We start from the raw sequence: 13,889 nt of genomic DNA, 5'->3' as shown, positions 1-13,889 counted from the left end.
ATCAACTACACAATTTTCATAATACAACGCAGAGTCATGTACTGTGTCAAAGATGATACATTCTGTAACCACTCTTTACCAATATTATACTCGTAATTTTTTTCGACCTCTCGAATATCAGAGAGATTTGTTATTGTAGTAGTTTATATGATCACACAGGATAGGTTGCACGTTGGTTATTGTTATTGAGTGTTATAACTTGTATTGTTTGGAATTGCTAATATAATTATATAGATATCTGCCAGAACTTAATATGGGGAAACTGAATGTTACTATCTTGCGATACTTAACAAAGGAAGATTTCAGAGTTTTAACTGCGGTAAGTGATGCTGACATGGTGATTGATATAGGTTAACTGTCCTAAATAGCTTACTGTTAAAAAACAAATAAGCAATCACTTTACAAATACTGTAATACGAGAGTTGTTAGTAACCTATTCAGTTTCACCGAATAGTCAATGTTTTTGTAAATCACCGTATTATGCATTCTGTCTACCATCAAAACAAGTGCAAATCAGAGGGGTCACTCAGTTATTACAAACTCTGTTTGCAAAGTATGAACCAATAAATTACAGAGAACATTTTTTTTATTCTCATGCATGCATTCCTTGAAACTAGACTTCTAGACTGTATACCCCGATATGAATGATATGTAATACAAAAATAACAAAAAGATCAATATAGGCCTACTGACATTTAATATAAAGATCGCAAGAGAAGTTGGTGAAACTATCGCTGAGGTAGTTCCGGTGATTTCGAAAGTGAAAATCGTTCAATTTATAAGGGATTTTTTAAATCTTATAGGTACGGAAGGCATAATAAAAGCCTAAACTAACCAAACCTAATCTGTCATAGATTCGTATGTGCAAGGTGTATAAACGGAGTACGAAGGGAACTACTTCAGCGCTAATTTAGCCTAAGAGTTAATCAACATAATATAGGCCTAATATGTCACAAGTTTTATTGCAGTTGCTTCGGTTTATATTGTTAAGAATAAATCAGAGAGAAATTAGAATTTGACGATCGAATTCTAGAATGAGTTAAGACCGGACGTTATTTCAGATATGTATGCTATATTGTTGGATTGTTTTCAGATCGAAATGGGAATGAAGAACCACGAGCTTGTGCCAGGACCTCTAGCAGCATCTATAGCTAATTTGAGACATGGGGGTGTTCATAAACTCCTGAAAGAGTTGTGCAAGCACAGACTTCTAAGCTACGAACGTGGAAAACATTGTAAGTAGGCTAATAGACCATTTTGTAGATTTAAAAAAAAACGCCAATACGTACTCCACTGGAAATTAGGAAATTCTGTATGAAGAGTATAATATAGAGTTACAACGATTTAAATAGGGCTACAGTAGTTTTTTTTTTCTCTCATGTGTGGTGCATAGCAGGATCAAAGTTTTTCCGGGCAAGTAAATTACTGGTAGGCCTAGGTTTCCTGGAATATTTTACATATAGGCCCTAATTTACATGTAGGCTATAATACATAATGCATATTGGTTCTTTTATAGCACGCGACACGATCGCACTTCCGTACAGGGGCAGTGTCATTTCTCTAATAAGGTTAGAGCCCAGTTTAAGTGTGTGTATTAATCGAAAAAATTGTCATATAAACATGCGTCCTGTTCTCAATATTTTCTAGCCCCTAATTATCGATTAACACACACACACACACACACACACACGTACGCACCCCCCCCCCCGAAACTGGGCTCTAACCTTAGAGGAAATACCCCTGCCCCTGTACGGAAGTGCGCCCGTAATCTAGATATTTGAATACTGTAAGGACTTGATTTACTTTAGGTGATACATTTGTTGATAGTAGGTCCTTAGCCATTACTTGTACAATACTGGGTATCGGAGTTTGAGGCAGAATGCCATAATTTATGTCCCTTGATCATTTTTATCACATTGTTGGTATTATGAGACATTGTACAGTAGACTTTTGTATTATACCGTATTTGTGCTATTTCACTCATTTTGTTCACAATTTTGCGTATGATTTTAGTTAGTAAAGATAAAATGTCCTATGTAAACAAAATCTTAAATCAACTAAACATTTTGGATAATAGCAGCAGAACATAAACATGGTGAAATTGTTTCCATACATGAAAACAAAAAAGCAAGAATGGTGTTTGTATCAATGATAATATTTGTATCTTTCGCACATTAGTTTATTTATTTTATTCACACATGCTAACATTGAAATATCATTGGTTTTAGATGATGGTTACAGATTGACAAACTCTGGATACGATTATTTGGCACTGAAAACTCTCACCATCAGAAATATAGTTTCTTCATTTGGAAATCAAATAGGTGTTGGAAAGGAATCAAACATTTATACTGTTGCAAATGAAGAAGGCCAACCACTTTGTTTGAAACTTCACAGGTAAGACATATTAACAGTTGAAAACTACAAACAAATGTACGGATTGTGTTAGAAGCATATCATTGTGATTTTTCTGTATGAGAAACTCGCCTCTCAGACTATATACTGAATTGGGAATAATTATTTAGGAACTTAATATTTTTTTTGGTAATTTTAAAGAACTGAATGCAACTTATGAGGCAATTAGGCCAGGAGATAATGGGGTAGGGTGGCCAGATGAAGGTCCATAATCTACTCTTGTTCAGCCACTCTTCATTGCATACATCGCCGATTAGCTACAACACTAATCAGACTTCAGATGCATACAAACAATAACACATATTGTTAGGCGAGATGTACTGTCTGATAATAGATATATACATATCAGTCTGAACCTCAATTAGAGGTATATATGCCATTAAGTTGCATAATTAATTATGTAAGTAATAATTATTTTTCCCAATTAAAAGCAAATGGAACATACTTTCTGTAACTTAATGTAAGAATCAAATTTTGAAGCTGATTTCAAGAAACTTTCACTTTTTTAAACAGAAACTTAGTAATTTTTTTAATAGAAAAGATTTCATGTGCATTGAAATAACTCGTAGATACTGAATATTAGCAAACTATGAAAATAGTTCAGGTGAAATCACTGTACACTGACTGACGGAATGGCAAAGCTACTTTCTTTGGTATAATGAATGCTGAAAACCTGTATTGTCGTAAAAATCTCGAAATCATTTTTTTTTAAGTAAGTTTATCACAGTACTGTCTTTATACTTCACATAATGAGAAAAGTAGAAAGTTGTAATCATTTTAGTACTTGCGTAAGTAAATTTGGCAGATTTCTGTAATGTGTGTGTATTATGAACTGAACAATATCTCATATTCTAAGAATGACTTCCGTTTTAATCTATGATAGCAGAAAATAAGCTGAACTAATTGTACTATAATTATATTAATTGTATTTTGAGTTCTAAGTAAATTAAAAGAACTCCAAAAGGAAATAACATTTCAATGGATACCTAATCATTGTGGTATACCTGGAAATGAGAAAGTCGATAATATTGCAAAACAGGCAACATATTTGCAACCAAGACCTCTTCAACTGATATCTCTATCCAGTGCTTTTGCTTCAGTAAAGTCTCATTTTACAAACCTATGGATCAACAATTAGCTCTCTTCTGACAAAGGAAAAATTTTACAGTCTCTACAAAAGAAACCAAATGACCTGAAAATGTACAAAAACTTGCCCAGACATGTTCAAACATTTTTAACAAGCGCCAGAACAGGTCACATTGCCACTCAATTGTACCTATACTGATTTAACATTTCTGATAATCCTACTTGTCTGTAGTGTAATAATCATGATGATCTGAAACACATTCTTCTATACTGTCCATCCATAAACCACAAAAGAAAAAAATTAAACTCATCAATACCGGTTGCAGAAGACACAGCCCTGCAGTATATATTGACTACACCCCAACTCTGGCTACTAGCAACAGGCGTCTATAATGAACACCGATCAAAATACCTCTCATTTCTCGTGAAAAACAACTGAATAGACTACAGTGGACTATAGTGGACTTTATGTTGTCAGCAAACAGCTGGATACATTAAGAAGATTGATTTGATATTAATTGTAATTACATATCTATAGTGCATATTTGTTTTTTTCCTTCTACATATCAGAGCTCTACAAATAAGGTTAAAAGTACTTGAAATGGCAAGAAAATGTGTTAAGTGTGAAAGAATATATGAGTAGATGATACGGAAAAACATAACGTGTTCATTTACTGAGCACAGAACTTAACCGTTGCATTTTAATTTCAGGCTTGGTCGCACATGTTTTCGCAACTTGAAAGAGAAACGTGATTACCACCAGCACCGACATGCAGCTTCCTGGTTGTATCTGTCTCGAATTTCAGCTACTAAGGAGTTTGCATACATGAAGGCTTTGCATGAACGTGGCTTCCCTGTGCCCAAACCCATCGACTTCAACAGGCATTGTGTAGTCATGGAACTTGTGGATGGAAAACCCATGTTAGTTCATTTAATGTTAGACTATAGGTACACATTGGATGAGGTTGTCGACTATTCCTAGTTTTAAGCTGATCTTATGATGGAAGAAGTAGGTAATCTTGTCCCCAAATTTATGTTCCACTTTTTAATGGTCGGAATTGGAAATGTTATTTACTGTAAACAGATAATTTTTGAAGGAGTTACAGTACCTATCATTATTACAAATTTACATTACAGTAAAACCCTGATAAGATGCTGTTCAAGGGACCAGGTATAAAATGCGTATTAACCGGGACCGTGTATTAGGCGGGTATACTAATTTTAACTTGTACTAATTTTGACTTATATATGTATCTATTAGGCGGCCGGGTAGCTCAGTTGGTAGAGCAGCTGGCTACGGACTGGAAGGTCCGGGGTTCGATCCCAGGTGGCGACAGGATTTTTTCTCGTTGCCAAACTTTCAGAATGGCCCCGAGGTTCACTCAGCCTCCTATAAAATTGAGTACCGGGTCTTTCCCGGGGGTAAAAGGCGGTCAGAGCGTGGTGCCGACCACACCACCTCATTCTATTGCTGAGGTCATGGAAAGCATGGGGCTCTACCTCCATGCCCCCCCAAGTGCCTTCATGGCACGTTACGGGGATACCTTTACCCTTTTTTTTTTGTATACGTATCTATTAGCATTTTTCTTTGTTGAAATACATGATTCATGAAAGGTAATACAGTATTACTCCATTATGTAATTACTGTACTCTGCGTCAAAGACATTTACATTATGTACTGTACTCAATTCTTTCGGAAAAAAAAAAAAAAAACATTTATAGTTGTTTACCGTGTGCAATTTCTCCAAATCCTCGTGTTTACCAAACTTCAGTTTCTGCAATTGCATCCTTCCGACGTCGCAGCTGTAGTGATACAGTCGCGATTTTTTATTATCGTTCTTAATGTTGATGATGATGGGATTCCTAATGCATCAGGGAGTTGTTTCTGAGTAAGAGTACTGTTCTCATCGTACTTTCGTAAGATTTCCAATTTTTCCGACACAGAAAGGGCTTTTCGTTTAACACTCATTGTAATCACATTCACAGACACTTCAATACACAAAAGGACAACAAACTGCCGAGAAAATTTCCAGAATTTTATTACGGCCGAGTGAGGAATGTTGTTTGAGGGAGAGGGTTAGCAAGAGGGTGAGATATTGTAACTGTATGTAGGCTTTAACCACGCAGGTAAGAAGTCGAATAAAAGAGCGTAACAAGAGGGTGAGGTATATTAAGGTATAAAGTATGAAGGTTTAAATGCGCAGGTGAAGGGTCGAATACCAATACTTTTCAGGTTAATGGCACCAGTGAGCTGAATGACCAAGATGTTTCAATGCTGTTACAGTACATTGCTGAAAATTACATCGAAAATATTTCACAAAAACAGCATATTATGTGGGACTTGAGCACAACAAACGGGGTATTTTATAAAGGTGTTATATTTGAAATGTGCAGGGACCGGACAAATAAAGCGTATTACACGGGTGCGTCTTATCGAGGTTTTACTGTATTTTCTAATGCAGTGTTGACAACATCTCCTGTGACCTGTGTGAACTGATTACAAACAAAGTGGTTGGCCTTCACACAAAATGATATCAGTTTATTAATGGTATGTAATGACTAGGGGATGGTTGTTGATGAAAAGTCATCTTATTTTTCACATTAGGATGATGCCTATTAATATAGAAATCCTTTCTATGTTAATATCAACGTAAAAAGTTAATTTCTTATATTGAATTTTTTGTATTTTTGAAGTTTTTGAACTAATAGCTCATTTTTACATTTTTTCGGGCATTTTTGGTCATTTTTAATATTTTGAAGAACTTTGAATGCATTTTACTTCCTTCTTTACATATAGATCTGTTAAATCTTTTTCTAAGCAAACAGGTCAGTAGTAGGCCCTACTAGTAATTACCTACTGAATAACTGAGCAACAGTGAAGTTTGAGTTTTATAGTTTGGAACAAACTCTAAAGTCCATCCGCCATTTCACTGAAGGCTTCACCTCACACAACAGAAGTAATATAAAATGCTTGACAACAGCCTAGTTTAAGTGAGGATTTTGACTGCTACTGTTCTTTTGTTGGTATGAGGTTGTCTTTAGAATTTATGTTTGGAAGGGGGAGAACTTTGATCGTTTCCTAGACAATAGGATGTTGTGTCCCCAGTATGGTTCAGAAGGGATGTACTACAGTGTAGACAGTACAGTATTTTCAACACAAAGGTTGCAAGAATCCTCTTTGCGCCCACAATTAGTTTTGTCGTTTACACTCCCCATCTGGAAGGTCTGGTAACAAAAGTGAAGAGCAGAAGGAGGAGAAGACAGAGAATGAAGGCACTGACATGAACCACCCCTGATTGAAACACATTGTAAACGTTCATTAAAATCTTGCATGCTCTTTTCCTTTATCTCAGTCAAATTCCAGGAAGTTGCCTCCTTTCTCCAACATCTGCAGGACAGTCATTGAAACAAGGTGAAAAAATTTTTAAGAAGTTGCGTTGCAAGTATGGTGAATAATATTTAAATGTCATTTTCTTTTAATTTTATGTAATTTTTCCATTATTTTAAGGGCATTTTATTGATAATTTTAAGTAGATTTTTAGGTCATCAACATCCGCCCCCTAATAATGACACACACATGCACTCAGAGAATATTCAATACAGTGACAACATATATAGTCTACCAAAAAAACCCTAAACTAAGTGAAGTGTGAACTGATAAAACTGAATACTATGTCGTTATAGTAGTAAAAGTTGCGACTTGCAATAAATAAATCTCAGACTTTCTGAGGCCAGAATAAATCAGGTCATGGGCCACCAGTTGGCCATCGCTGGTTTAAGCCATGCGACATAAGTTCACTGTAAAACCAAGCAGAGAAAAAGCTGAAAAAATTTAGATTCCAGATATAGTGGCCCAGCACACACAACATGCAGTGGCAATGGCGAATTTCTTTAAACATGAGTACAGAGGATCTATAGTCTTAAAAATATCTAGTTTTCACTTTTAATAGTCTTTGTACCGGTACTGTAAATATGCTAACTTAAAATGCAGTCCACACCTGTGGAGTAACAGTCAGCGCGTCTAGCCGTGAAACCAGGTGGCCCGGGTTCGAATCCCAGTCGGGGCAAGTTACCTGGTTGAGGTTTTTTCCGGGGTTTTCCCTCAACCCATCACGAGCAAATGCTGGGTAACTTTCGGTGCTGGACCCCGGACTCATTTCACTGGCATTATCACCTTCATTTCATTCAGACGCTAAATAACCTAGATGTTGATACAGCGTCGTAAAATAACCCAATTAAAAAAAAAAATTCAAATTTTTTAGTACAGTGCTCCTTTAAGATCTTCTTGACTGGTGCTAAAAACACTTACTGTACAGTTTTTTTTTAAAGCAGCATGAAATTGTCTCTGTCCTCATGGCTACATTCTTTTGTTTCTCTAGGTGTCAAGTGTACGAGGTTCCAGATGTGGAGGCTCTGTATGACGACTTGATGAATTTGATTGTAAGACTTGGCAACCATGGAGTCATACATGGAGACTTCAACGAATTCAATCTGATGTTAACAGATGATGGAAAACCAATTCTTATAGATTTCCCACAAATGATGTCAACATCACATCCAAATGCTGAGATGTAAGAACTTTGTACCATAGGGTGACAATCACTGTGATGTACATTTCAACACATAATAATACATACTCTTGGGAGGGGTAGGTTAAAAGAGAGAGAGACTGCTTTTCAGTCCTGAATATACTGCAGTTTTGTAAGACATTGTTCTCAAAGTGAAACTTAAAATTACGCTTAAAATTTGTGAGACTGATGAGCTATTAAGTTATTTAGATTTCTTTAAGTAGTTAAAATGTGATCTAGACATCACAATAACAAAAGTAGACAACAAACACACATTCAAAGTATACAGAAAACCCACAACAACAACACACATACACAACACATTCAACCAAGCTGCATTCCAAACAATGGTACACAGACTACTCAACATACCAATGAACCAACAGGATCACAACGAAGAGCTAAACACAATCAAATACATAGCACAAGAAAATGGATACAACCCCAACATAATAGACAACATAATATGTAAGACAAAACAAAGCCACAAAAAGCAGAAGAATACAACACAAACACAAGAACACAAAAAATACATCACACTAACATACGAAAACAAAAACACACATAAAACTGCAACCTCATTCAAGAAATTAAATTACAACATCGCATACAGAACAAATAACACTCTACAAAAACATCTCGACACACAAACAACACAAACAAATACAACCACACAGGCATATACAAACTCAAATGTAACACCTGCAACAACTTCTAATAGGTCCGACAGGCAGATCATTTCAAACACGTTACAAAGAACACATCACAGCCATAACAAAATTACAAAACACCTCCACATATGCAGAACACATCATAAATGCCAACCACACCTACAGAGACATCAACACAGACATGGAAATACTGCACGTCCAACCAAAAAGCCAGAAACTCAACACGCTAGAACAATATGAAATATACAGACACACGAAAACACACCCCAACGATATTCTCAACACACAACTCAATTTCAAAACACATGCACTCTTTGACTCTACACTACGAATGCACTCACACAGGAAACAAGAGGCGCCAAGACCAACAACGACCAGTTCTGAAGATGACCCAAAATAGGTCGAAACATGTTAACAAGGTGTGTTAAAATTTAACACAAGAAAGACTTATATATATTCCGAAGTTAAAATGCTTATTCTTTTGTTCAATCTCCCAAAATACTGCAGATTTTAATAAGAAAAACCATAAGCTTCACACTATTTAAGTCAGAATGAAGGTAGAATATTGAAGATGATCCTGTCTGACAAGTTCACTGTTCTAAAATAAATAAAAAGAATTACGTGGTAAAAAGTTGACAGGAGAATTGTGAGAAAAGCTCTCTCTGAGACACTGCTTTTATTGGCAGAGAATTGCTGCATACAATGCTCAAAGTGAAGGTTGATAATTGGTAGTAGTGTAGCTAGGTATTTTCCACTCTTTCTCTCCAGGAGACAAATATTGAGGGCCCATGTTCAGGATGGTTGGGTGTATGGAGTAACACTTTATGTAGGGATAGTACAGTTGACAGATATTCATATAAGCCATACAACAGCAGCTCTTTCATGTCAAACTATGCATAGGGCTGATAATTCTTCCAGAGCAGAAGAATGTGACTAAAGGATAACACCTTGCAAACATTATTTTTTAAAAGAAGCTATTTGATTAACAATGCAAAGTGTTATCCCAATTCAGCAGTAACTTCCAAGCCTGAATTCGAGAGAATAGCATATAAGATGACCTACAAGACAATATCTGGAGTTATTGATAACCAATATGTCTATACATTGCTTTCCAGTGGATTGAAATTGTTTGAATGCATAGTGAAGAAAATATAGACTATTTCAGTGTAATTAACTTACCGAGAAATTATTTTTTTATATTAATCATAAATTCATAAATTAAAATTACGAATGCAGTTAACAAGTGAAGGGTCCACTGCAAAAAGGGAAAATGTCGAATTTATTTAATTTTGCAGGAAATGAAATTTAAACTTTGACATTCTCCCTTTTTTATGTTGTATACCAATTCGTCAACATGATGTAGATTTTTTTTTAGTAGGTTATTTTTTGATGCTTTATCAACATCTTAGGTTATTTAGCGTCTGAATGAGATGAAGGTGATCATGCCGGTGAAAGGAGTCCGGGGTCCAACACCGAAAGTTACCCAGCATTTGCTCATATTGGGTTGAGGGAAAACCCTGGAAAGACCTCAACCAGGCAACTTGCCCCAACGGGAATCGAACCTGGGCTACCTGGTTTCGAGGCTAGACGTGCTAACCGTTACTCCACAGGTGTGGACAACACGATGTAGATCTGGAACTATCATCTTTCTTGCAGTGCAACAAAGTGTATTGTATTCTATTCCCTTTGATATATAATACTGAACCTTCATCTCATTTTTCACAAATTTACGACATTCCCCCTTGTTGCATTGACTCTTCAAGTCTGAATGTATACGATCTTATAAATAATTTCTTTTTTCTTCTGTTTTGCAGGTATTTTGATAGAGATGTGAACTGTGTTCGTGACTTCTTTAAGAGACGATTTGGCTATGAAAGCAGCTTGCACCCAACTTTCAGCGATATATTGTACGTAAAATTACAATTATTCATAAATTTATTTACTGTAATATAGATTTTAATGTATCATGGGATCTAGAATTTACTCAACACAACCCTAGAAAGAGGTTAGGTGTCTTGAAGATGACATAGTTTCTCAATATACATTTCGTGTTTTTAGCAAAAATTAATTTTTTTTATTATGTTATTGATATTCTTTTATTATTATGATTATTTTCTTCTCGAATTTTCATTCAAAGGGCATACATGAATGAAATTAGTATGGTCCAAACAAAATAAAGATGAACTTTAGTTTTGCAGATTTGCACAAAAATACCTTTTTTTTAGTAATTACAAAAAGTTAGATAGGCTATGTAACTTAATTTTGTGGTTTAAGTAGATATTTGCACTATTTTACGTAAAGTATTTGTATTTTAGAATCGCCATAATATTATTTTGCCATTTATGAAAATTGGCTATAGATCTCTATTCCTCCCAGGTACCATTTACAATTGGACGAGTTACACAATAAGAGACGAATCAACAAAAACCTGTTTTGGAGATACTGACCATTGAAATAAATCTGATTTTTATTAAACATTTTATGCAAGAAGTTTTGTAACATTTATATTATTACAAAAAATGGCACAAATAATAATAAAAAGGCTAACCAATTTTTAATAACAGACCATCAGTTGATTTAATATTGCAAAATAAATAAGTAAGTAAATAAATAACTAAATAAATAAATAAATAAATTTTATGCAATAAACAAATTTTGGAGATATCACATTCCTGGTTTTTTCCGAATTAAATAATCCAGCCAACATCAGATTTGTGCAAATATCTCAATTTTTTTCAAATTGTCTGTTGGTCTGTTGTTGCATAACTCCATCCAAATCATTATCCAGACATTTCATAATCTATATTGTTGTTGGAATCGTTCTCCTAGTTGTGAAATTTGAAACATTTTTCAAACTATGTATGATATTTTTGTTATTAGTACATAAATTAAAATTTAAAGTTATAATATTATTTAGACCCAAGTTACACATCACAGTAGCATTTAAATTCGGTGTTAACGAGTTACCTAATTAAATATTGAAAAATATTAAATCTCTTGGGAGTAAACTGGCTTCCTATGTCGAAAAATAGATGAGAAACATAATAATCTAGATAGTATTTGAATAAATTATTACATATTTTATACTACTGAGTCAATTTCCATCTTAGATTTTATGGTTACTTGAATGATAATATCATTGTCCATGGATGCAAAACATTGAGCTTGATTTCAAACAGGGCAAAGACATACTTACTTACTGGCTTTTAAGGAACCCAGAGGTTCATTGCTGCCCTCACATAAGCCCGCCATTGGTCCCTATCCTGAGCAAGATTAATCCATTCTCTATCATCATATCCCTCAAATCCATTTTAATATTATCTTCCCATCTATGTCTCGGCCTCCCTAAAGGTCTTTTTCCCTCCGGCCTCCCAACTAACACTCTATATGCATTTCTAGATTCACCCATATGTGCTACATGCCCTGCCCATCTCAAATGTCTGGATTTAATGTTCCTAATTATGTCAGGTGAAGAATACAAGGCATGCAGTTCTATGTTGTGTAACTTTCTCCATTCTCCTGTAACTTCATCCCTCTTAGCCCCAAATATTTTCCTAAGCATCTTATTCTCAAACACCCTTAACCTATGTTCCTCTCTCAAAGTGAGAGTCCAAGTTTCACAACCATAAAGAACAACTGGTAATATAACTGTTTTATAAATTCTAACTTTCAGATTTTTTGACAGCAGACTGAATGATAAAAGCTTCTCAACCAAATAATAACAGGCATTTCCCATATTTATTCTGTGTTTAATTTCCTCCCGAGTGTCATTTATATTTGTTACTGTTGCTCCAAGATATTTGAACTTCTCCACCTCTTCAAAAGATAAATTTCCAATTTTTATATTTCCATTTCATACAATATTCTCGTCACGAGACATAATCATATACTTTGTCTTTTCGGGATTTACTTCCAAACCTATCTCTTTACTTGCTTCCAGTAAAATTCTCGTGTTTTCCCTAATGGTTTGTGGATTTTCTCCTAACATAGTCACATTATCTGCATAGACAAGACATACTTTGCTTTATTTGAATTTCTAAACGAATTTTAGGTCTGCTCAATATCAAATTGAATGCTGGAAGTTCTTTCCCACATGTATGAATAAATTAAGAGTATAGTGTGAATTATTTTCAGGAAAACAACACCCCTGTCATTTTTACGGCATGTTATAGGATAGCTTTGTAAAAATATTTTTTTTTTATAGGAGAGAAGATGATCTGGATGTAGAAGTATCAGCCAGTGGTTTCACACGTCAAATGGAGAAAGATCTACATGTTGAAATGGGAATTGTAACAGAAGAAAATGGAAGTAGTGTTGAAATAAACAAAGAAAATGAGACAATTGGGAATGAAGAAGTGGAAGAATTACGGAAAGAAGTAGAAGATATGTTGAATGAAGAATTCAATGAAAAACAGAGGAAAACTGGTGACGATTATACCCACAGTACTTCTGAGTCTGATAATTCTCGTGTACTTTTAACTACTACAACAGATACCAAGTCTCTGGAGATTGACCGTGAAGAGGTTCAAGTACAGAAGGAAGAAGAGAGTGCTGATTGTTCATCTGGCGAAGAACTATCTGAATGTAAACAGGGGAGGACGAGGCTATTTAGCAACAGTTGCAGTGTCTACAGTACCTCAACAGCAGCAACAATAGCTCCAGAAGAAATTCGAAGTCGGGTTAAGAAGACATTACAAAAGCGAGAAAAAGTTGCCGTAAGGAAAAGAATCACAGTGAAGGGTGAAGCCAGTGCTGTAACGAGGTCCAGAAGAGAAAACATGGACACCATCAAACAGTGCAATGGCATCTGGGACTGGGATTGAGAACTTAACAGTTAATTCTTGTATATAAATGAAATGTTATATAATAAACATATGCAAGAAAAACTTATATTAACTAATGACTTCAATTTTTTCATTGTCATATGTGGGGATCTGAAGCAAAGGGGTACAAGTGACATTTTGTTTTCTAAAAAAAAAAAAAGATGAGTAAAGTGCATCCTGGGTAAACTACAGCATATAAAATTTTAGTGACAAAGTGATATATATTTCTTTAACCACATCACACATTAATATTTAAAATTAAAACTTCACGGAATTTACAAAAGCTTAATAACTTTTTTTTATCACATTTTCTCTAAAGTAACTAT

At 34.9% G+C, this 13,889-nt stretch overlaps 1 protein-coding gene across 1 annotated transcript; it reads left to right on the top strand.

Moving 5' to 3' along the window:
• Positions 1-131: 131 nt before the first annotated feature.
• On the top strand, positions 132-13,630 carry RIOK2 (RIO kinase 2). Its single transcript, XM_069839239.1, has 7 exons — positions 132-319; positions 1,094-1,235; positions 2,229-2,397; positions 4,213-4,422; positions 7,881-8,072; positions 10,555-10,647; positions 12,945-13,630. Exons 1-7 carry the CDS (start codon positions 254-256, stop codon positions 13,561-13,563), a joined length of 1,491 nt encoding a protein of 496 aa, XP_069695340.1. The 5' UTR covers positions 132-253; the 3' UTR covers positions 13,564-13,630.
• Positions 13,631-13,889: the final 259 nt, after the last annotated feature.

Source organism: Periplaneta americana, chromosome 11 (assembly GCF_040183065.1).
Source record: "Periplaneta americana isolate PAMFEO1 chromosome 11, P.americana_PAMFEO1_priV1, whole genome shotgun sequence".
NCBI classification, from domain to species: Eukaryota; Metazoa; Arthropoda; class Insecta; order Blattodea; family Blattidae; genus Periplaneta; species Periplaneta americana.
The sequence above is the reverse complement of the archived record's forward strand: the minus strand, read 5'-3'. Positions and strand labels throughout refer to the sequence as shown.

Excerpts from the sequence above, each read along its gene's own strand:
- RIOK2 (XM_069839239.1), top strand. The coding sequence starts at position 254 with ATGGGGAAACTGAATGTTACTATCTTGCGATACTTAACAAAGGAAGAT. Across the intron at positions 8,073-10,554 it reads TCACATCCAAATGCTGAGAT|GTATTTTGATAGAGATGTGA; the intron begins GTAAGAACTTTG and ends TCTGTTTTGCAG. Across the intron at positions 10,648-12,944 it reads CCAACTTTCAGCGATATATT|GAGAGAAGATGATCTGGATG; the intron begins GTACGTAAAATT and ends TTTTTTTTATAG.